Genomic DNA, 24,622 nt, shown 5'->3' on the forward strand with positions numbered 1-24,622 from the left:
GTAGAACCATCCGCATGCGGGGCGTCTTGGTGGTCTAAGCTGGCTTCCCTTTCTGGGACACACCTGGATCTCTTGAAATCAAAGTCACTGCTTCAATAACGTGATCAGTTCAAGATCTGGTGGGCCAGGGATGTACAGAGCACACAGCCTGGCTGCTGTCCCACCAGCCCTCCTCCATAGCCTCCTGCGAGTAAAGCAGCACCGCAGTCCTCCTTGGGTTCCTGGTATCTCCTGCTGTCTTCATCAGACCCACAGGAAAGACCGGCAAATCCTGCTGTCTCAATGATTATTTTCCCCTCACTTCCTGATTATTTATTTTTCTAGTTGTACTTATTTTGAGAGGAGGAGAGAGCCACCGAGCAGACGGTGTCTCCTGCTCCCATGCTCTTCAGCCATCAAACTTAGGTAAATCATCCTGGACGCCCGCAAGCACCTTCAGGCATAAGCCCCTCAATCGTATTTTTGAGACCCCCTACTCCTTATGCAGTGTCAGAATGACACATTTTATCCAAAAGCAAGCGTACATTTTCTAAATTTCCATGGCTTAGCCCAAGTACAGTGTGGGATGAAGAAGGGGGCTGGTGGCCAAGGGGCTGATTCCAGGCACAGCGTTCCACAGCACGATGGTGGAGGAGGTACCAGCATCGTGCTGGTGTGCTCTGCAGGGAAATCCAGAGTTGGCCCTCCCCTGCAGCCCCGGCAAGAGCAAAGATTAAGCCCCAGGAAAGAGTTAATGTCTTAGCCCTTATTGCTGAAATTCGGGAAGAACTAATACTGCACCAGGCTCAGTCCTCAGTGCCTTCTGCTTGATTCATCCCTGCACACCCATCCCTCGGTGCAGACCACTTTATGTTTTGCATTATGGAGTGCCACAAAAACCATGGCGCAGCTGAAAACGGGTGTGCGGCCGGGTGTGCAAATGGTAATTTCAGTAATTTCAGCTCCCCCAGGCAACTTCCCGGCTGTTCCCCCGCCCGTCTCACCCTCTGCCCCTCCTTTCTCTTACAGCATGCTGCCAAGGGACAAGGCACTCTACCTCACCTAAAACTCAACATCTCTTTTCGAGGAGGCTCAGACGAAGGACACTTGAGAGGGTCTATCTTACAGACTACCCGGAGAGGCACCGAGCAAGTCGTACGGACGAGAGAGCTACCACTGCACCTCGTCGCTGGCTTCGTTTCCAGGCTCTAAGAGCAGTTTTCCTTTATTATTTTTGAACTCTAAAGTCTACTTTCTGTGGAAGCCCAAAACCTCATAAAACATGAAGAACAAAAAAAATAAATAAATAAAAATAAAAAAATTAATAAACACAAAACCAACAAAAAAAATAAACTAAGGACACCATTTTTCTGCTTGCCATCAGCTTAGCTACAGACTATTTTCCTAGTGAACTGCTTTTAGACGCAGCATAGGCCCAGGTCTGGTGTCCTACAGCATTAGGCCAGCTCAGTAGGAGGATGCACTCTTTTGACTTGCTAACAGCACTAAACTTTGTGCAAGAAAATGTGAAGTTCGTGTGAATATTGTACATGCAAAGGCCTTGGATGTCTGGCGAAAAAAATACAAAAAATAAATAAAAACTATTGCTAGGTAGGTGGGGGGAGAGAGCAGAAGGGAAAATATGAGAGGAAAAATGTGAAAAAGATCATGAAAATATAATTTGTTGGATAGTTGTAAGTAGTTTACTAAGTGTTTTAGAGCTGTGCTAAAGACATCTTTAAGATTTTTTTGTGAAAAAAAATTAGTAGTTTACTTTATAGTAAAAGCATTTTATATTAATTGTAGCACATTTTTTAGTTATACATAGAAAGGAGATGTGTATAAAAAAACAACAAAAAAAGCCTGCCAAACTTGTTTCTATTATTTGTACAGCAAGAAATGGACAATTTATATCCATGTTGTATGGCATTATTATATTTTTTCTGCCATATGTCCATCTATTTAAAAATTGCTGACAATGATTTTTGTCTATTTATGAAAAATTAGAGAGCATAATTACAGTTTCTCATAAGGTGCATTTTTGGGTTTTTTTTATTTTTTATTTTGTTTGACGGTGCTGCTTTTGCAGCACCTGGCACATTCAGTTCACAATGCTTATCTTACCTTTCTTTATAATAAAACATATGAAAAGTAGAACTGAACCAGTCTCTCCTTATTCTGGGGGCACACCCTAGAAATGTCCCGGCCAGCGAGGTCCCTGCCTTGTCCTTGTCCTCCTCAGCTTTCCCATCCCTCACTCCTCTCCCATCACATTCTCACTTGCTTTCTCTTTCTCCCCCCTCGCTCTGGGCCAATACTACTTAATTAAATGTATCTGCGACCACCCCCAGCAATGAAAGCTATCACTGAGCAATGGCAGACAAGCATTTTTCTTTCATTTTCTTGGAAAATGAGAACTTTACACTCAGCAGAGGGTACTCTCAAGCCATAGCTTGTTGCCCCATGTATTTGCTTACAAAGCTACCCCAAGCCCCAGCCCTATTGACCCTCCTCCCTTCTGCCAGCCCTAGAGCAGACCGAAAATGTCCTCACAGACATGGGGGTCACCAAGCTGCCTGGTGACCACCGGCAGATCAGGGAATCATTGAGTCGTTTAGGTTGGAAAAGACCTTTAAGATCATCAAGTCCAACTGTCAACCTAACGCTGCCAAGTCCACCACTAAACCATGTCCCAAAGCGCCTCATCCACACATCTTCTAAATACCTCCAGGGATGGGGACTCAACCACCTCCCTGGGCAGCCTGTTCCAGTGTGTGACCACCCGCCCACAAGAGCCAATCCACCCGTCTGACAAGATGCCCACAAGAGCCCGATTTCCAACTTTTCCTAGGAAGCATGGGTGAGAAGGACACAAAAAGGATGGAAAATTCCAATGGCATAAGGATGGAATTGGCTTTTCCATCCTTCCATAGCTAAGATGGAAAATTCAAATGGCATAAAAAATAACACAATGTGAAATTTCACAGCCTGGGCCACCTGCCCGGGGGAAACCTGTTAATTAATGTACCATTTTAAGCCCATTTGTAGACGCAGCTTGGCCATAGGAGTCTCAGCACATTCTGTCACTAGCACACAACTTACTGTCATTTAGATAAGGCCCAGTTTCTTCCAGTGTGCATTTAAATGGAAACGTGAAGCTGGGGCATGGCTGTGTTTCTCATACAATTTGGGGCATGGGGTCTTGTTCAGGTTCAAATGCCACAGCTAAGATCCTATTTTTCACCACCACTACCCGTCTATGATGAAAGTGGCCTTAACATTTATATTCTCCAACGACTTGAAATAACTTTTTTAAGCTTTCAGACCATTTTAATAAACCAGGGAAGAGGTCATCCTTCAGAGTCAAGCCTTTTTCTGATGAGGCGAATGGTCGTTTTCATCACTTAATGGTTTTACATATGCTACAAAAACTTGCTGCCATGCCCTGTGCCTATTGCAGTAAGTCCCCACTAGAATACCAAGCCCCAGCTCATGGTGGCCCACTGGCCACTAGACAGGGCAAGGAACATGCGGTGGGAGTTGTCCTGCTGTGTCCTCTGGTTGACACCTGCTGTAGCATCATCCCACACACCCTGCCGGCACGTCAAACAAGACCCACCCCAAAATCCCACCCAGAAGCTGCCTGCTCTGGATGGGGCAATGAGGAAGACCTTCTGAGATAGAGGGGTGGTTTGGGGCACGGTGGGTTTGGACTGAGCCGTCTCCAGCAGACCACCCTGGATGGCGGGAGAGGTGGAGATAACGGCACTGTGGCAAGGGATGGCAAGTCCCTGGAGCTGCAGGACCCCACGGAGGCTTGCAGAAATCCAGACAAGTCACAAATTCCTTCTGCAATCAGCCTGACATAAAATCTATGTTCTCCTCCACTGCTGAGGCCATCACAGTGTTACTGCAAGGCGACTGAGTGGCAGTCCTCTCTGCTGAGAACATTTGCTTCCTCGGCATGAGAGACATGAAATCAAGACGCAACTCTGTGAATCAACTTTCATTAGAGCAGTTACACTTTTAACCCCAAGCTTTCTGCTCTCTGCAAGTATAAACAGAGAAAGTGCCTGTTCCTTGTCCCATTGACCATGGCGACTCTGTATTTTATTCTGGTATAAGCACAGCAAAATCTCACCAACACAGCACAACAGCTGTGGAGATGGGCAGGCGAGGAGAGCTGCTGGATAAAGCTATAAATGTGGGACGTTTCCTCGCTGGTGGCCAGCAGAAGGCCGTGGAGCTCCCATTTTATCTCTGTAATCTTGAGCCATTCGGAAATAAAACGAGGAGTACATAAAATGAGGAGCAGCGCAAGCGATAACATCTCAGCCCAGCTTGGCTAGCTGGTGGTGAGCAGATAATTACTCTGCAATATCAGAGCCAGGAGATTTCTTCCAAATATGCAATTATTAAAATGGGGGGGGGGGGGGGGGGGGGGGATAGGACATTAAGATTAAAACCTACCTTCAGTTATCATAGGAAGGAGAGAGGACTTATTCCAGGGAGAGTTTCTGAAATGTTAATTTTGTGTGTGTGTAGCAGGTAAGTGGCCTTGAGACTCTGAAATCACAGGGAAGCCATTTCCAGCCCTGGGAGGAGATCTGGAAGAGGTCTTCACTGGAAGCATCCCATTACACCAAGTCCCTGTGCGTTGCCCTTTCTGAAGGAAGGTGCCCGTCCACGATGCCCAGCAGCCCCAAGGACCTGTGCCCCAGCCGGCAGCCCCTGGCTGCCTCATCTTTGTGTCGCTGTGACGGTGGTTTTCAAGCCATTGAAAAGCCTCCGCCAAGAAGGTCTCCTTGGTGGCAAGGTGACCTTGCCAATTTAGGGTTGACTATGCAAAGCAGTACCCATGCTGTTAATGACTTTCTAGCCAGCCTACCTACGTTACTGTGGGCTGCCTCTGCTCTTATGCGGGCAGGCGACGGCAAAGGGCTGGTGGCTGCCTTGGGGCAGCCGTGCAGGGCACAGCGACCCATCCCCAGCCGCGGCGATGCGGCAGCCACCTCAGGCATGCAGAGCAGTTGGCTATTATAGGGCCCAGGACATTAATGAGGACTTGTGAGACGTTCCAGACCACTTTAATCCCTACTAATCTCTAAATTTGCATGATGGCAGCTGTGCTTAAATGGTATTCCAGCTGTTGGCTATTTGTCGTGGACCTGGAATTGCTCCAGGGAAGCAACTGGGAGCCGAGCCTCCCATCCACCATCACGGCTGGCTCACAAAAACACATCCAATCTCCACCAACGGGTTCAGCCCCGGCCCCATGGGCAGGCGAGGGCGAGCACCTGGGGGCAACGGGCTGGGCAGCGATGGCGTGGCCAGGTGAGCATCTCCTTGGTGTGAACCCTTGGTCTATTATTAACATTAGTAGAAAATGTGGTAGCTGGGTCTCAAGAAGCCGCCTGATTGTCCCTTGCACCTCAGGGCAGGGTCAGCTCTTCCTAAACCCTCCCTGTGTGCCTAACCTCCCTTTAAAAACCTTTAAATTCCAGACAGATAACCTAAATCTCTCTCCCTACAAAGCAAATCCCTTGCTTTTGAACATAGGGAAGAATTTATTGCTTTCCTTATTGCGGTAATTTTTCCCATATTTGAAGAAGGATATTGGCTCCCCCCCCACCTCTTCTCCTCCCGCCTGAGCAGTTGCAATTGCAGAGGTCATGCTCCCGGGCAGGACGAGCTGCGGCGCTTCCACTTTTAGTCAATAAGCACCAGCTAGATCCTCAAAAGGCTCCAAAACAGCTTTGGGGCAGGGGGCTCGCAGGGCAGACGTGCTCTTCGGCACCACAGGGGAGGCAGGACCCAGGCAGGTCTTCCCAGGCATCGGGCTAATGATGGAGAGGGAAGTTAAGAGGCACAGGCAGGGAGAGACCTGGCTAATTGACTTTGGTTTATGAAGACATAATTAGCAGCACTATAGGATGTAATAGGGAGTTTAACAAATCTCATCAGTGGGATCTCGGTGGTGTTAACCCTTCAAGCGCAGGGACTCAGCCCTCTGGGCTAGCCCACACAGCCCTGGTCGGGATGGGATGGGGTGCCTCCGGACGGCGGTGCCCGGCTTGCAGAGGAACAGGGATACCCACCAGCATCCCACCACCCCACCGGAACACAGCCTCCCGCACGCCCGGGTGTCCCATGGGCTGGGGGTATGCAGAAAGGGCCTGGCCTTTGCCTGTGGTTTCACCTTAGACACCACCCTGAGCTGCGCCCACTGCGCAGGGCCATGGCCACAAATGCCCCGGCAGCACTGGGAGGACAGTTTGTCTTCGTTATGTCTGTGTTATTATTATTAAGGTGATGGAAGGGAAGGGAAAACAGTCCTGACAAGCAATATTGAAAACTTTACGCAAGAAGGATCAAAGGAAAGGACTTCATTTGACAAATCCTCGGACCCTGACAACAGTGGCACGTGCTAGGATGCAGAAGTCTTGTGCCAGTCCCAGTGAGGTCCCAGTCCTCAACCAAGGGCAGCTTTGCACCTCGGCAATTGTCCCCGTTCCCCAAAGTTCCCATCAGGGTTAGAGCTGCTGTGTGGTGCCAGTGGTGAGAGCAGCTGTCCTCGCTGTTCTCCTGCTGGCAGCGGAGTGGTCAGACCTAGACCAAGTCCATGGTGAAGGAAATGTGCAATGGCGCTGCGACCCAGCTCCTGGAACAGTCCCCACATACAGCGCTGGGACCCCCGAGCTCAGGCTCAGCAGTGCCATGCAACCAGGCAAAGAGGTTGTACGTCGGACCCCGCGTTGGCTGCTCAGCACCTCCAGCTCATCACCCAAGACATACCTGTGCTTCCACAAAGGTGGTGGCCACCATCAAATACTTCCACCCATGTCATGACCCAGCCCATTGGCACAGGCGTGGGGTCGATGGGGTCCTCACTGCTCAGTGCAAGAGGCCGAGGTAGTTGGGATATGAGCCTCATCGGCAGGACCTGCTGCGCTTTGCCTGCCCTCTGCCCACCGCTGTCACCAGGTGAGGGAAAGGCTCTACCCATCAAGCAAACGTGACATGATGCATCTTTGCCATCTTTCTGAGGACAGAAGGGCCCAAAAGAGAGACTGTCTCTTGCCATGATGAACTACAGTCAGTTTGCTTCCATTTCACATGCTCCACCCTGCAGTGGGAGGTTTGTGTGGCCCGGTCCAAATTACTCAGCACCACCTTAGCAGGTAATCACACGGCGCAAAGTGCAGGCAAAGTACTTACTCCAATACGCAAGGAGTGCAAAATTATCGGTTTGAACAATGATTTTTGAACAAGAGAGATGAGAGGAATTATAATTCTTCTGGATCAAATACTGTGCTGACCAGAAGGGTAATTTAGAATCAGATTTGAGATCAGATGTTTTATCACTGTATCCTCAACTCTTCTTGACTTTCAACTGCAGTTTGATAAATCAGCATAATACCTGGCACAGTAATTGCTGTGGAGTTTATTCCTCGTGGGGTTTACTTTATTACACTGCAAGCACATTAAAGAGCTTTCTGTTACTCCACCATTACTATTTGTGGGGACAGAAGGTCAAATAACGCAGAACTTGCTAGGTGGGTATTTTTGCAGATGATACTGGTGAGCTTGTTTGCAGGTATTTCTGCAGTTGAATGACTTGTTGCTCAGCAGTGCTCAGCCTCTCCATCCCAGCACCTCCATGGCTCCTGCCAACACACTGCTTTGCTTTTTTGCATGTGTTTATGCTCCCGTCATGGCTCCAAGGCAGCAAAAGGCAGGAACTCTGCCCAGGATTTTGTGTAATTTCCCTAGGTAGTGCATTACCTATTGCTCCTTGTTTGCCTGAGTGGGATGATCAGATTTCCTAGAGCAAAAAGAGATGCTGTGGGGCTGTGTGCTCTTCTGCCTCCTCCCAGCCAGGACTCTGCGGTTGCTGGGCAGACGCTGCTCGCCATCCCATACCCGCTTGGTGTGGAAAGCCTTGGGTCTCAAAGTCCCCAACACCTCTCCTTGCCAAGGTCCTCAGGGTCTTCACGCCTCTGCCAGAGCGGACCCCCCTGCTTCCCTCCTGCCCTGACTCCCTCACCTTATCACAACTCGGAGCCCCCATTCCCACAGCTCCTGGCCCAGGGTCCCCCAGCCCGCTCCGCCGTCCAGCCACCCGCACCACACCTCTGCCGCCATGGCTCTGCAGTGGTTGTGGCCACGGTGGATGGAGACACCTAGACCAGCTTTAGGATGGGGATAAACGAGAAGATAATGCAAGGAAAGGCCAAGCCCTGGCCCATTTGCATCATGGCCTGATGGTGTGTGGGGTGGGAGAGCATCCGTGTTGCACTCTGACCCACCCGTCACTCCAGCACTGACCGCAAACTCACCCGCGGAGAAGGATCACAGGTGACGAAGACATCCCTTGGTGGGATCCTGAACATCCCCCCAGTCAGTTGGCATGTCCCCATCCTCTCTTCACCCGGAGACAGGAGCAAGGACCAGGAGGTGCTGCAGGGCTGTCCCTCCCCATGGTCTTGCTTTTAAGGTCAGCCAGGTCGGGCACCTGCAGCTGCCTTAAGTCACTGACGGCACTCAGTCACGGCGGTAGAATGCAATTCCTCGGCCTGTAATCACATTAAAATTTTATTATGAATGAAGCCTCTTGCACTGCAAGTCTGTGGGAAAGAGTAACACTTTTACTGCTCTTCAATATGTAATTAATGTACGTTTCATTGCTTTCCAGATGAATTTTTGGTCACGGGAGATAGTTATGACTATAAAATGGCAGTTACTTTTGATGGGATAAAGACTATAGGTCAGTGTCTTCTGCAAAGCCGAGAGAGGCCACGCGTGCGTGCCTTGTGCCGCCCGTCTGCCGCGGGGCTGGTGCTTGCAAAGGGAAGACAGACGGAGAGCGCAGCCGCCCAGGTCTGGCACGGAGGTCCGCAGGCAAGGCAGCAATTCCCACTAATAGAAATCCTGAGGTTTGAAGCAGGTGACAGGATTAGCCTGGAGGAAACAAGCAGGATAAGCCCACCTGTTAGAGGCCAGTCTGCTGACAATTTAACAGTGGAAAAATAGCCAGACTACAGAGCCTGAGATGCATCTGTCCTAGAGGGTCTTCTGGAGTTTGACATGTCCTCGTCCTCCGCCCTGGGGCTGAGCATCCCTGCCCTGCGGCACCCGTGCCACTGGGACACCATTCAGCCAGGCAACTGCTCCACTACTGGGGTTGTTCTGCTCCTCAACCCCCCTGTGGCTCCCCATGAAGGGGAAAACAAAAAATACCACCTTTTAGCAATAAATAGCAGAAAATCCATAAGGCCTGTTGGTCTCTGAGAAATATCTAAGCAGAAATGGCAATTCCCCTCTAGATTTCCTCCTGATCACCCATGGGCTGGTTATGTCTCACCGTCATCTGGGGGATATGGCTCCCTCCATCCCCGAGTCAAACCCGCACTTCAGTCCCACAGGGAACACCAGGACGGCTGGTTGCACCCCACATGTGATGGGAGCAAGGGTGAGCAAGGAGGGCTGGCTGGAGAGAGCGCCGTGGGCTTTCAGAGCCATCTCTACTGCAGCCAACTTCATGCAATATCCCTTTGCGCTCCATGCAGCACCGGCAGCAGAAATCCGGTACCTGGATGTCGAAAGTCAGACTACCTCTCTCCATCTTGTTGGGGATATAACATGCAATCATTTCTGTTTCCTGATTAGGAGCTTGTAACTCCCACAATAAAGAGAAGGGCTGGAAGAAGTCCCAGGGATTTGGGATTTCTCCAGGAGACAGAACGGCTTGGGGGAAGTTAGCAGAGAAACAGGATAAAGGCATTTCGGAACATATTGAACCTTTTTTCTTTTTCTGGAACACACAGACATTCGCTAGATACCGTCTCCGGAAGCACTACACTGCAAGTAGATTTATTGGCTTGGAGCACAGTTTATACCAAATTTTTTCTCTACCAATTTACACAAAATATTTCAGTAGTTACGCGGGGAGTTTTTATAATTAGAGCCTTATTTGACTGCTTTAATTGTGGCTGGTCTTTTGGCAGAGGGCTTGAGTAGTACTACCTTTTAGAGGGCTCGTGCTGTCTCCCACTCACCTGAAAAACTGGGGGATACAGAGAAAAAAAGGCCACAAGAACTCCCCTATTTCCCTGCCAACACTCTGGAAATGGCACATGGAGAGGCTCTTTCAGCTTCTAAAATTATCAGAGGAAAAAGGTGGGACAGGACGGACTTGAAGGCCTTTTCCACCCTCAAAACATGTCTCCTGGGAGTTTCTCGTACCGTCTCGGTCACCGAGTAAGCGCTGTGAAGGACCACAACTTTGCTGCCCTCTCTAGGGAGAGCCAGCCTGTAAAGTGAGGCTGAATTAGTAGGGCCCAGAGCAAGTCACATTAATTACCCTGACGATGGGCAAAATGAGCTTCAGCCGAGGAAGGGTCCCACTCGCCGCTGTCATCCGGGTGGGCAGGTCCCAGCTTCCCCGCTGGAGCTTCAGCAGCGCTCGCAGGGGAGCTGGCTTCTTCCCAGGGCTGTCCCCTTTCCTGGCACCAAAGTGTTGGCTCACATCAGGTAGAAAAAAAAAAAAAACACCCACAAAAACTCCCCAAATTTTTGGGGATGTTTCTGCCAAAACACCATGGGCACTCAGGGCCTTTCTCAGCAGTCGGTAATTCCACTGGAAACATTCACAGACCAAAGCCTGCATCAGGTTTGGGGCTCCAATATCAAGAGAAGAAATAACTAATTAACTGATTCTGAATAATTGAAAAGCGATCTGAAGTCATGTTGCAAAACTAATGCATGGTTCCCGTTTTACAGATGAGAAGATTTTCATCTCTGAAACCCCCTCAGCAATTCAAGACTCTCAATCGAGAGTTTCATGTCTCTAGGTTGGTTTTTTTCCTTTGACCCCTTCATAACACTGAATGCATTAAAGCAAGAAATGCCCAAGAATTGATTTCTTTTCTTTTCTCTGTACTGAAATGTCTCAACACTTCACTTTTTCCTTTTCAAGTTGCCATTTTTACACAGTTGCAGGCATTATTTAAAGCTATAGATTTGAAAAGACTCAAAAACCTGGAGAGAATAAGTCTCCTCTTCCCTATAAACATTTGCCATCCATCCCTTTGTGTTCTCAGTTTTGGCACAGAGGGAAAGAAAGAGAGAAACGAGAGAGAGAAGGGAGGAGCTGGAGACAGGAATAATTTCTTTTTTCTCAAAACCCAAAATGAAAAGAAAATGTGAATAGAGAATGAGACATAAACTTTAATTTTTTTTCTTTCATCTAGAAATTTCCCATGAAAAGATAATAATGCACCTCCACTGCATCCTTCTCTTCAGTTCCTCCGACACACAAATCCTTTCCCTCGCAGCCCAGGCAGGGAGGCGGGGGACTGCAGAACCTCCCAGGGGAGCGACTGAAAACCCTTTGGGGTGGCTCTTGTTCTGGATTTGCACGGACATCAGCACCCTGGAGATACGGTCTCTGCAGGATGCTCCAGGTAGGGCAGCCACGCAAATAATCAGTCCAGCTCTTTGAGAGTGGAGAGAGCACAAAATGGGTCATTTCTTCCATGCTTGGATATTCTCCTCAGGGAAACTGTTGCTTCATTAGAGTGAACTGTGTAACATTGCCTTTTGTGGGTGGAAATAGCCATATTCTGCTTGATGTCAGACCAGAAAGATGACTTTCTGTAGGACATAACATGGCCGAGACTCAACCCACCTGCAAGCTCAGCTCCTACACCCCTCACCAGGTGCAGTAACAGCAGCCAGCCCGCTGATGTTCCGGCATGGTTTAGCACCGATAAAAGCAGGTGAGGGTCCTAGCTGGTATGAAGTGTAACTGCAGCATTGGTTTCAGCACACCCTGCGATGAGCATGCAGAAGCCATCACCAGATGCTGTCCAGACTCCATGAGCCTGTCCATCCTTGGGTCACACTTACTCTGTAGTTAGGCCCACTGATTGCTTGGGCTGCTCCCCAAAACCCAAAACTTCATGCCTAAGGGTGTAACGACCCAGCCTGAGCACTACAGGCCTGATTGATTGAAAATGCACTGCAAGCAACAGTTGATCCTTCAGTGCTTTTGGTGGGTTTTAGATCAAGTCAGCGTTAAACCGTAGCACGGTAACTTTTGAGCACCCTGGTTTTTAAACCACCAGCTTTGCACCAAGCCAAACCACCACACAAGTGTAGAGAGCCCCCAGCATCGGTGGGCGCAGACCACAAAGTTCGGATTTATTCACATGCTCGGGCAGTATGTCAACTCACGGTCAACCCACCAAAATGCACTGGTGTTTACAGCCGTGTCTGCCACTGCAGGGCTTGGTTTCATGGCTGTGTTCTGGGTCCTTGCCCCGAGCACTGCTCAGCATCGGCTCATCCCGGCGCACGAGGCAGGCCATGGCCATCGCATGCCGTGTGGTCTCGATGCTGAGAAAGGTGGAGCGCACGTAGCTGAGCTCCTGAAACTCCCCTGTGGATTTCTGCACAACATTTTAAGAAAATCAGTTCATTTGGGGAACAGAAAGAGTTTGCCTTTGCAAACTGGCAGCTGGGCTGGCAGCTCTGCTCAATTCTGTGTCCCCAGGACCTACCCTGAAGGGGGTTGGTGTGGTGGTGGTGCCATTAGGTACCATCAGGTAACCTTAGGCACCATTAGGTACCATCAGGGTTAAAAAGGGCTTAGAGACATTCATGGGCAACAGCCCCATAAGAGGAGACTGAGACGAATGGAGGCATTCCCACGTCCATGCCTAGTGCTGCAGGTGCTGATGCACTGCAAGGGGAATGGACTGCAGGATACGGCCAGGCCCTTGTGCTCTCCCAAAATAGCATCACCCAGCACTGCTTCTGGAGACACAGACCATCTCTCTGACCCTGTACAGCATGGGATATCAGTTGCAGAGAAGTACAGCAGTACTCTAAGCTCCCTTGAAGCCCTGCCTTGTCTTATCAGGACCTAAGTATTTGCCCTAGGATAACCTCCAAGACTATCAAGAACAAAATCCTATTAAATGCTGTCTGCCTGGGAACTGGCTTGACCTTCCCAGGTGCCTCCATCTCAGAGGTGCAAGGGAACAGTTTGGCTGTGACAAACCAACCTGAGTGAAGGTTTTCCTCGAAGCCGGATGATATGGGGCATGCCTGAACTGCCGGTGCTCAGCTGGCAGTTCCTGGAGAGTCACAGGAGCCTTCTGTTTGTGCAGCTTTTCACTGTTCTTCCTAATTATAATGTTATAGGCATGAAATATGCTCTGGGGTTTCAAGCAGCAGTGAGTATAATCTACTGCCGACATGACTTTGAATGCACACAGGGCTCAGAGGGGCAGGACTGGGGGACACGGGGGGCAGGGCTGTCACCCCACCTCGCCGGCAGCTTTGGGGCACACAGCCCGCACGGTCACCGTATGTTTTATCCCCATATCTCTTCGTTGCTCATGGTGGGGGAGAGGTAGCATTTCACAGCCCCGTTACTGGATGTGTAGAGACCTCAGGGCTCCTAGTATCACAACAGCACGGTTTGTTCTGTATTTCTCAAGTGTTCTCCTCCTCAAAGGAAAGTTTGTCTCTGTGGTTCTCTTGACCCTCTTATCCCCCATGTAAGGAGCACTTACAGGTGCCTCGCAAACTCCTCGGGGTTTTCATAGAGACAAAGCCAAAAAAATGAGCTGAATGCATCTCCCAGGCTTTGACCATATGTGACTGCCTGCAACCACGTTTTGCACAGAAATGGTTCAGCAGTGCTGCTCGCGCCGTGCTCTCCCAGCCCCCAAACCACAGGTTATCGTGGCCCAGCCAGCGACCAAGCAGTTATGCTCGCTTTTGTGCTGGATTTACACCTGAGTGAAAAAAACCCCTTGGTCTTCTCCTGCAGCAGTCGTGGTCCTGTGGCGGTCCTTGTCCTGCAGTGGCCCTTATCCTGCGGTGGTCCTGCATCCCCGTCCTGCTGCAGGAGCCAGGGCTGCAGGAGGGCATCGCCACGCTGGGCAGGGCAAGGTGCACCCTGCACCCAGGACCGAGCTCAGCACCCAGACCAGCTGGTGCTGGGGGGCTCGAGCATGCCCACCCCTCCTGCTTTGCATTGGCTTTCCTTCCCCCCCCTTGCAAGCTTGGCATTTTATAAATCCAACCCCAAAGCCACGCTGGCATGAAGCTGTCGGGTGCTGCAGCAGAGGACTGGCTCAGCTGGCCACCCCGGAGCTGCTGGGCATGGGCACAGTCACCCGGGGACTCGTTTCTGAGACATCTCGAGGGGTAGCAAGATGGGCAGACCCCAGTTTAATTCCTTTCTCTGGGAGCAGACCGCACGTGGTAGTCAGGCTCCCAATCCCGCCAGACAGTGGGTGTGAGGCAGCACCAGGATCGCTCTGCCCGCAGACCCACACCCGAGCCAGGGGGACCTCGGCTGCCTCGGAGAGGCATTCCTGATTTTTCCCTGGATTTTCCCACCAGCACCAAAGCACTGGGTTGTGCCTGCCTGGAGGTGTCTCCCCTGCCTGCTCTGCCGGCACCGGCAGCCTCGGCGTTCTCCACCAGCATCGCTGCTGCACTGCCGCTCTTGCTCACTTTAGCACCCTTAGTCCAAAATCCCCCACGGCAGAGCAGGACCTGGGTGCTACGTGGAGCACCCTGCTCCCAGCCTTGCCGCCCCGGCAGGGGGGACCCAGCCCCTCTCCCCCAGCAAACACAGAGCCGGGGCAGAGATGGCCCAACAACAGCTGGAGGGAGGAGAGGAGCCATTCAAAAACTTGAAAAAAAGCTCTTTGCTAAACTAGCTGCTGGTGAGAACCCAGCGAGGCGCTCCCAGAAGTAGAAGAGCCCCATGCCACAAGCTTTGGGCTGCTGGGTCCGGCCGCTGGGGCTGCGGGAGAGGCGTCGAGGGACGTGATGACCAAAAAAGGCTGGAGAGGATCAGGGGCTCAAGCAAGTGCCACGGTTTCGCGGTGAGCACCCCGGGCCCCCAGCCCCAGTTATGCAAGCGGCAGGACAGAGGTTTCCGGTGATATTTGCAGGGGGAGGTGGAGGCACAGAGGTCCACCTCCCCCCGCAGACCTTTCCACTCGCTGTTTGACAGCGTTTGCTGCTCAGTTTATTATCTTGCGGTTTGAAACAATACAGGAAGGATGTAGGTGTTTGCAAGAAGAAAGAGAAAGAGGAGGGGGAAGGGAGGAGGGCTCGCCAGCCGCTGCCGGGCTCCTCGGCGAGTGTCACTTGCTGGAAACTGCTCGCCCACGCGCATTATTAAAGGTGATGAAATTAATTTGGGGGAGAACAGAGCAGAAAAGGGTCAAGTTCCCACCAGTGCTGGACTGGGAGGGGCAAAGATGCTCTCATGAGTACCTTCAACCGCGGTGATGGGTATCCTCCATGGCAGCTCAGGCTGGTTCCTCTTAAAAATCCAAAGGAAGCTGCTGATGGGGATGAACAGCAGAAACAGGATGAAATTGAGGAATTAGAGTAACCGGGAGCAGGATGAGGTGTGGGCAGCCCCCAGCCAACAACCCAAGGACTGTAGGCAGCCCAGCAGCGTGCAGAGAGCTTGGGCAAGGCGCTGCCAGGAGCCCAGGTGCTGCGGGTCAGGCCCCGTGGGTTTGCCGTGAAACGCTTGATGGCCAAAGAGATGGAGCTTGCTAGCGCAGCCTGCACGGGTCCCAGTGAATTACGTCTGCCACAAACTGAGCGCTCAGGAAGGAGTGAAAGCAGAGCGAGGAACAGAGGCGAGCGCTGCGTCACACCTGGTAATGGGGAATATCGCAGGAACAGCAGCGAATGGGTCTGAATCAAGAGCACTCTGGTCAAACTCCGTATTTCCACTATGTGGTAGCGTTCTGACATTTCTCCTAAAGCAGAATAAAAACAAATATTTGTGTAAAATTCCCTATATTGTGTATAACATTCCCCCTTAACAAGAAACCCCACCAGACCAGCATTATTTTGAAAACTTCACTTTGGAAAAATATTGAATTGATTTTTGGAAAGATATCCTCGTCTTCAAAAGTATTTTATTGCATCTGTATGATGTTACTGTCGCATCTGAAATTGGGATTATAGCAAGACAGCAAACTAGTATTTTTTTCTTTGCGAGAAAAACCCCTCCGGGCTGCACAGACCACGGCGGCTGATCTCCAAAGTGCCGGGCACCCCATGCAGGCAGCCATCCATCTCCCGTCCCCGGCCTGCCTGGGAAGCCTGGGACCCAATGCAGTTTCCCCCTCAGGGATTTGTCCCAGATCCACAGCAGGACCCCGGCACTGCAGCGGGGCGGTGGGAGAACGGCAGTGCCTCAGTCCACACCTTGAAACCACACTGCAGCTCGGCTCTGCTTCAGAATCCCGCGGCACTGACGCCCAGGCACTCGGCATGACCCCCATCCCCGCAGGAGGGACCCCAGTGCCAGGCAGGGAGCTGGCAGCTCTCCAGGGTGGGATTTGAAAGGTATATCACTGCTTTGGTGACAGGAAAGCTGTTCTCTTGAGCGGCGTTATCTCATCTATTTTGCAAATACAAATGTGATAGAAATCTGCAAAATAAGGAATATGCATTAACTTCTGAAAAGTTTTGACTACATATCATTATCTGTAATTTCACTGCTTTGATTTGCATATTCATAAAAGAAACATACAGCACGGATGTGTCAAAGGCTTTCAGATGAACACGAACAAAACCGGCAGACTTGCAAGCTCAGTTCTGAAGTAATTGCCAAGACGCCTTCACTCTCCCTGATGTTAGTGTAATATTTTGTCCCCGGGCTTGCAAAGCACTTCCTAGGTCCTGCTCTGGCTTCCTCAGCTCCGAGGGCGTGAGCAAGCACTTTGGCTGGGCGGTGCGCCTTTACGTGCAGGAAAACCAACCCAGCTGGGTAATACACACGGTCCACAAGCACTAGCAAGACAGTTTGGTGGGTTTCTAGCCCGGATGCTGTTATTCGGGCTATCCCAGCTCCAGCAGCACTGGCAAGTGAGGTGACATGATAAGAGATGCCGGGTGCATCCCCACGAGCTTTAGGCACTCAGCTTGTGCATGCCCTGTCCCACCTCTATAAGTGGGCACTTTTGGAGGTGTTGTGCAGTCCTTATTTTTCAACCGTGCGACAAACAGGCAAACCTGAGGCTGCCGTCCCTGCAGGCAGCCGGGGAGGTGGCAGCACCTGCAGCACAGCTGATAGCAAGGTGATAAAAAGTGCGAGCGACTTGGCTTTTAACTTATTTCCATGCTTTTAAGCTGTTGAGTAGATGAAGCAACTGCCACTGCACCGAGCCGCTCTGTGCTACTACTCTCAGTATCACAGTGATGTTATTCCAGCACTTTTGGGGCGCTTGCGATTCATATCTGAGTCTCTCTATCTTTATGATACACCTGTACCAAACTCTTTCCTTCCTTCTCCTTACCCCCTCCCTTTATAGAGGAAGAGCTCATCAGAGACGGGATCCCATGCTTTTGCCCACGCCCCTGGGGAGAAGCAGCACTCCACGTGTTTGGGTGTCCCTGGGCTCTGCGGGTGCCAGTGTCCCCCCCCAGCCGCTTGCACCCAGCTCTGGCAGCACCCGTCGGCACAGAGCTTTTCAAGACACTTGGAGAAATGCCAGTTGCTGTTGAAGGAAAGCAGGTGTGGCAGCAGGAAAAGGGGAAAATGTTATTTTTCAATTTCCCTCTGACATTTTTCAGGCGGGGAGCAGCGGGGTTTTTTTAACAACGGAGAGCAAAGCAGAGCTGACAGGCTCAAATAAACCCTGGACTTCAATGTTGTTCTGGGTGGGGAGTGTGAATTTTTGGTTACAAAACCAAAGTGTTCTGGTTTTGAAAGTTTAACCCTTGCCCTGTTCCCACCCACCCACCACCACCCCCACCCCCAACTACCAGAAAGTTAACCATTTTGGCAAAATTTTACAGAAACATTTGGCATTTGGTTGAAGGCTCTCTCTTGCTGAAGAGGCGCCTGTGCTGTTCGCTGGCTGTTGGACGTGACGTGCCAAGACAGAAAGGGTCTTTTCCACGTCATTCCCGTGCTCGTGGCCATGTCTCGTGCTCCTCTCAGAGGTGAGCCAAGGGGAAATCCGAGTTTCTTGGGGGATTTTGAGATCACCACTGGATGTGGCCGAGCTCAGGCTTCTCCACGCATGGCCAGCACCGACCTCGGCCACTTCTCTCCCCAGGGACAGGACATCCATGGACCAGCACCACCACCCCGCCTCTCCAGCCACACTCCACAGAGCATCCTTCTGCTGTGGGTACGTCAGCAATTTTGCTTAATTGCTACAAGCATTTTTTTTTTTGCCTGTCACCAAACAGCTTTCGTTATAGGACATAAATAAATTTGCCTCTTTAGAGAACAAATGTAAACTCAACAAGCAAAGACACGTTATCAGGTGAATACATCATGGCCATAAAGAATGCCGTGGGCTAGCTGCGTGGCTGGGAGCACATGTGGGAAGGAGCTTGGCCATGGGGGGAGTTTACAATGGGGTGGCCGGTTCTCCTCAGAAATGCCCCCAAAATATCCCACAGGCACCCGAGACTGGGGGTAAGTGAAGATGAGAGAGAAGGAGAGAGGGGTCAATCCCCCTTTTCTTACCCCACAGAGCAAGAGGAACAGTTTGACTAGAAGGATTTCATAATCCTTTCTCTCCTAAAAGCAACCTGCAGGAGTTCATGCCCAGTTTGAGACCCCAGCCCAAGTGAGTTTTTTGATGGTCATTATGGTGCCCAGCTGCACGGAGGACAAGAGTAACATTTTGTAAGACATCTTCTGAGATTTTGAACTGGAGCAAAAGAGCAAACACAAAATCCCTAAAAAGGGAAATTCCAAACCAGATGCGTTTGTGGTGGACCAGAGGGTTTTATTATGAGATTGACTTCTTGACTATTAGCAACAGAGAATTTACAAAATGTCTTTCTTTTCTTTAAAGGACATTCAAAATTAGAAAATGAAATATTTATTTCTGCAGCTGCTGATAGGAGATATGCCAATATTGCCAGTTATTCCCTTTCAAAGGGAAACAGTGGGAGATCTCTCTGTTTTCCATCTCTGCTCCTGCCAGCTCGTCCCCTCCAACCCTGGGCCGTGCCACAGTGCAGCCACTGGGACACAGGGCAGCACCACCAGCCAAATGCTCCCTGTAACCTGTCACCCCGTCCCCTCCTGCCCCACAGAGCAAATGTCCTCAAAAGAGTGAGGCAGCAAGGGACATGCTCTCCGTGAGACACGGTTTGCTGTTTTCTTTTCCAGCCTTTACAGTTCATCCCCCCGCAGTTGCTGGATTCGGACAGAGACAAGGGAAATACTTTGACAGTCCAAGGAAAGCTTCAACTGGCATGTGCAAGTGTTGGTGATGCACAAGTAGGTGCTGGTTTAACTGAGATGGGGTATAGTAGGGTGAGGGGAATCAGCTCATCTCTTGGAGCAGTGTCTGGTGCCTTGATTGTTCCCATTTCAACCCAGTGTAGCCAAATTCCCCCTTCCTACCATTTAGATCAGAGCCGAATCCTGTGAGCAGGATGTTTTCTCAGAGCCTTTTCATGGAAGGGGTAGACCGAGTGGGAACAAGTATTAGTGCTTGAGCATTGGCCTCGGGTTTGGGGCTGAATCATTCCGGCACCAAAGCATCTCCTGTCCTAAAGACAACCCAGGTATGGAGGGCAGGTCCAGAGCAGACTTTGGCATCACTCCAGTCCACCTACCACCCCTGTCACGACTGCAGCCTCCCTGGCAAGGCGACGAGTTCACGTCACAGCTGGGGAAACCAGTCAGCAGCCCAGGGAGCAGCCTGCACCCCTAACTTGCAGCACCGGGAGGAAAAAAGGTCACTCCCAGCTCTGCAGCCGGCGGGAATGGAGGCTGCAAAGCACAGCCCTGTGAGGGAGGAGGGCTGAGGCCACATTCCCGCTGCAAAGGCTGAGGCTAAACCCATCCCTGAACACAGGGCTGCTGGTCCCTCTGCGTTACAGGGCTTGGCGCTTTCTTTTTTCATGCAGCTGCAAAGCCCCTCCTCTGGCTAGCGTCCAGTTACTTACGTAAAGGCAAAAAATAAGCTCGCCTTTTGGTTTTAAAGGGAAGCCTGAAAATGGAAATCCTGCATGCTCAGAAAGCAAAACTGAATACCCAGAACTCAAGACGTATGATTTTAAAAACAGATTTTTCTGGTCATCCACCCAACGGGTGCCACAAATGATGATTTTTGAACATTCAGCATCAACTCCAGGTTACCAAGCTCTACCTGTAACTGCCTGTCCCCACGTCACCAGAGCAGTGGGAAAACCGACCCAGGCACGTGCCCGATGCAGTGGGGCTGTCCTCACTGCATCGCAGAGGCAGCACCTGCACCCTGGTGATGCTCCGGCACGTTGGCCGGAGGCTGGACACACGGACTTTTTGCGGCCAGGGCGATGGGCGAGAGATGTGCTAATAAGCAGAAAGAGGGACGCACCGTGTTTCTCAGAAAGCTCACCGGGGACTTTCCCTTTTCTCACAGCAAGAAGCAGCCTGGGAAGGTCTGGGGCAGGCGCTGGGCTTTGCAGTGATGTGGTGGGGTGCATCCGGGGTCCCTGGGCGGCAAGGCTGGAGCAGGCAGGATGGGCCACAGGGTTCAGGTGTCCAGCTAAAATCCCTGCATGCAGCCAAGTGCCTCCTTCTCGGGGAAAGCAGCCATTCCACGGGGGATTTGCCGGGTGCCTCCTGCTGGGAACAGCTCCACTTCAGCCCATGTCCCCTCCCAAAGCGCACCCACCCCTGCTCCCCTCCACACCCAGTCCCCAGGGTCCCTCCAGCTCTTATTTCCTACCTTCTCTCCTCTTTGCAGTCCCTCCTCCTCCTCCCTGCAACCTGCTGTTGGACATGGCAAGACCAGGTATGTGCCCAGTGTTCACCCGCCTCGTTGCTGCCTTGTGAGGACACTGGGAGAAGAACGCCTACAAGCAACCTCCTTGGAGGAGACCCCTGGGTGGGCTTCCTCAAGCACCCAGCCACAGCTGGCATTTGCAGCCACGGCCATGCGGCTCTCCCCGTGAGCCTTGGGTGATGAGCAGTCTCCAGGGAAGCATCCAGATCTGCAAGTCTCCCTTGTCAAGGGCAAAGCCAGGTCAGCACCAACACTTCTCTCCATCTGTTATCCCTTTCCCAGTTGTCCTGTTGGACCTCTTTCCTACTCAATGGGACAGGCTGCTGAGGTCATCTTTCTCAATACCAGCTGGTTTTGTCCCCCTTTTCCCCATGTTCATTCCTCCCTGCTCCACCTTGAACTTTTCACCCCTTTTTGCCCTTCCTCTAAACATCTCATAAGTCCTGGACAACCCCCAGGTTCTCTTAGTCAGTCCCAAACTCCCACCCCAACACACTGCATTAGAAGCACCCGTCACTCCCTCCTTTCTTGGCACGGTCCCTGGTGAGCGGTTCCTCCATGGGATCCCGGTGACAGGGACAGTGGCTTGCTTGCCACCCCCAGTAGCCTGAGAGGACAAGGCTGGCCAGCTGCCAGCCTTGAGCACTGGCCTGAGCATTGCGCTCCTCTGAGTCTGGTCACTGCATCTATTTTAGCCATTAGCCTGCTTTCCTTACAAATAATCACACCTCACATTTCAGGCTAAAATTGCAAAGAAAATAACTCAAATCGAATCTTTTGTTAAAATGAATCACTTCTTTCAAATGAAAGGATGGTGTTTTCATTTAACCGTTCAGCAGCAGAGAAAAAAACAGCACATTCAAGATTTTTTGAAGCCAAGGAAGTTCATCTTAAAAAAACAAACTGACCAGAATTGCCTGGTTCTTTTTGGAGTTACTTTTGTAGTGTCACATTAAAAGCTCCACAGTGCCGACAAGGAGTCACAAATATTTTCTAACCACCAAATTCCAATCCTGGAGCACTGTGCCCAGATCTACTTTGATGTGACATTGCAGTGACAAGCATGACAGTCGTGGAGCTGCTCCACGGGTGTGACCACCAGCACCAGGGATTGGAAAGTGGCATCAGCTGAACACCTCCCCATGGGTCCATCCTCAAGGACCAGCAAGGCATAGGTAAGTACTTTATGTGTATCTACAGCCATCCCTGCAAGCCATGGGCTTGGACAGCCAGTGCTCCTCACTCCTGCCTGAAACCAGTATTAATGTGTGCACTTTTCAACTATTTCTGCTGGTTTATGTTCTCTGAAGCTGCTTGACCCAGACACATCTCCAGTATTCCTGGCCAGGCTGCAGTTCCTGCAGCAGAAGGAACTGGTCCAGCTGGCAGTGGGAACAATCAAAATTGTCATTTTAAAAACAATTTTCAATTTATTCCCTTCTCTGTGCAACTCAGATGGGAGTTAAATTGATTTTTTTTTTTTTACACTGCCTTCATTTAATGTACACAGCTCTTTCACTCTCTCTGCATCACTGGAAGAAACCTATGAAAATCAGTTAAATAAACACATCTGTGCTCAGAGCCCTGGAAATGCAGAGTGGGCGTCTCACTGGGGAAACCAGAGTGGTTTGCAGAGTCCAGAAACAGACCTCTCATCTACGTGGGGGCTTAAGAATATCACGCCTAGAGGAAGCCATGTAGATCTGGGCCTCAGTTTGAGGCATGAGCTGGGTGCAAGCCAAGGACATTGTAGCAACGTGCAGAGTCTGGTCTTCTGCTTCAGATGGCGCTTGGTGCCCAGAGCCCGATGCGCAGGTAGGGTGGTGCCAGCACAGCCACCCGGGATCAGCGTGGCTAACGGTCACAGAGCACCCTGCATCGTCTTTCCTGCCCTGCCTTTCAGCCACTGGAGACTGTGTCGCAACTGCCGTTGCCCTCGCCATCAGCATCACCCCGTGGTCCTTCTGCTGAGCTCCTCTGGGGACGGACAGGGAGAGTTCTGTGACAGACCCAGCCACCAGCACTGTGTAGTGCCAGTGCAGAAACACAGGGATGGGACACAGGTGCTACTGGGCAGGGTGTGGACATGAAAGAGGCTGGGATATCCCTAGAATGACCCTTTTGGTGAGACATTTCACCCCAGAGGAATCAAACTGCATGGAAAGCATTGTTGGGAGTGTGCTGCTGAGCAAGTCTGAAAGCCCAGGCCACACATGGGCTGTGGGAAGGTTGCAGCAGCACATGGTGTACTTCAGCATCTCACTGACATGGTCCGAGAGGTCCCCGAAGACATATCCTTCCCCTCCCTGGTACCGCCAATTCTTGCAGGAACAGGGCTCCTGGCTTTGCATCCAGACTCTGGCTGGTGTAACGCACCACCATCCCCAAGAGAAGTCCTCCCAGCCTCCCCCAAGCCCCAATGGCCTGTCCCCTCCCTAGTCTATGACATAAACTTGATCTGAAACTGGAGTCAAACCAAAATTCAACCTCACTTCTTCCTACAGGAACTCTGGTCCCATGCCTGACTCAGCACATTGCTGCATAATTTCAAGCCCTGCCCTGAAATACGGACATTCATTCCCTCCTTGGCAGGAGTGCTCAGACACTCCTGGACTCTCACTTGGATTAGGTGCTTCAGGCTGCATCTCTACAGCATGTGCTACCTTCCCCACATGCTGTTGCGCGGTGGGAAATGAGACCTTGCACATGCTCCCGGGCTTCCTGCTCCTTACTTTACCAGGCAACATCTCCTCAGAGTGGAAACTGTCACTGTTGTCCCAGGAGAGCTGTAAAGGGCACCCTGGGCCAGACTCACCCCAGCTCCTGCCCTGCATGGGACCTACTCTCTGCCCAAACAGCTCCAATGCTGTCTTCCAGCATGAACACAAGATGCTCTCTTGATCCACAAGGAAAGTGAAAAAATTCATCTTTGACATCATGCTAAAGCCATCTTAGATGAATTACCAGCTCCAAGGGAAGGTGCGCCACAAGCCAGAGGCAGAAAATGTTTTGGCTAATTGTAACAAGTTCTGGGGAAAACAGTGCTGGAAAAACCTGGGGAAAACAGACCAGGTGGGGTGGGAACTTTTGGGTGCCCACACCATTCCTGGCTCAGCAGCTGCCCCATATAGGTAGTCAGGGCCCAGAGGAGAGGCTGGTGCTGGCACTTTACCTTGCCCTACCTGCACAAGAAACTTCAGCCCTTGGCTCCACATCCATGTGTCACCACCAAGTGACCCAGTCTGACTGCACCCATGCTGGTAGCGCTGCCCTTGACCTCCCCAGGTGGTCAGCAGAAGGTCTCCAACAGGGAACCCGCAACATCAGGGCAGGAACAGGCAGTGTGGGAACTGTTATTCTTGAGCCCTCCACGCAAAGCCTCGAGTCCCCACATCACTGTGAGGGAACAGCAAGAACAGGGCTGCTCCTCAAGGGACAGGGAGCAAGGTGAGCAGGGCAGACCCTGAGACAGCAGCCAGGTCCAACCAAGAGTCCAGCCCATAAGGCAGCATCACGGTGATGAAGCTCTCCAAGGTCAATCCCAGGTGTCCGCTGTCAGGTCCCAGGCTCAGCAACAACCAGACCAGCACCCCTTCCACATAGCCTATGGCTGAAGGCCAACTGCTGAGCTTAAATAGAGCTCCTGGGCCCAAGGATGTGGGTGGAGGCTCCAGGTGAGGCTGGTCAGGGCCGTTAAGGTTTATTAGTGTCCTCAGAGCCCTGACAATCATCTTTGAAAAGGATGATATGTGGAACTGTTCCCATTGCCCTGGGGAACCAAAGGTTTCAACCAAAGGTTTATGGACTTTTCCGCTTGGAGAAACATGACGATGCTCTCC

The 24,622-nt window shown here is 51.2% G+C and overlaps 1 protein-coding gene across 1 annotated transcript in view; it reads left to right on the forward strand.

Moving 5' to 3' along the window:
• Positions 1-2,070, forward strand: part of TOX2 (TOX high mobility group box family member 2) — a 157,172-nt gene extending 155,102 nt beyond the window's left edge. Inside the window, exon 9 of the mRNA XM_059827198.1 lies at positions 1,009-2,070. Within this exon, the coding sequence (XP_059683181.1) occupies positions 1,009-1,045 (37 nt within the window). The 3' untranslated portion in view covers positions 1,046-2,070. The remainder of the gene's footprint in view (positions 1-1,008) is intronic.
• Positions 2,071-24,622: the final 22,552 nt, after the last annotated feature.

This window comes from Gavia stellata, chromosome 20 (genome assembly GCF_030936135.1).
Source record: "Gavia stellata isolate bGavSte3 chromosome 20, bGavSte3.hap2, whole genome shotgun sequence".
Classification (NCBI taxonomy): domain Eukaryota; kingdom Metazoa; phylum Chordata; class Aves; order Gaviiformes; family Gaviidae; genus Gavia; species Gavia stellata.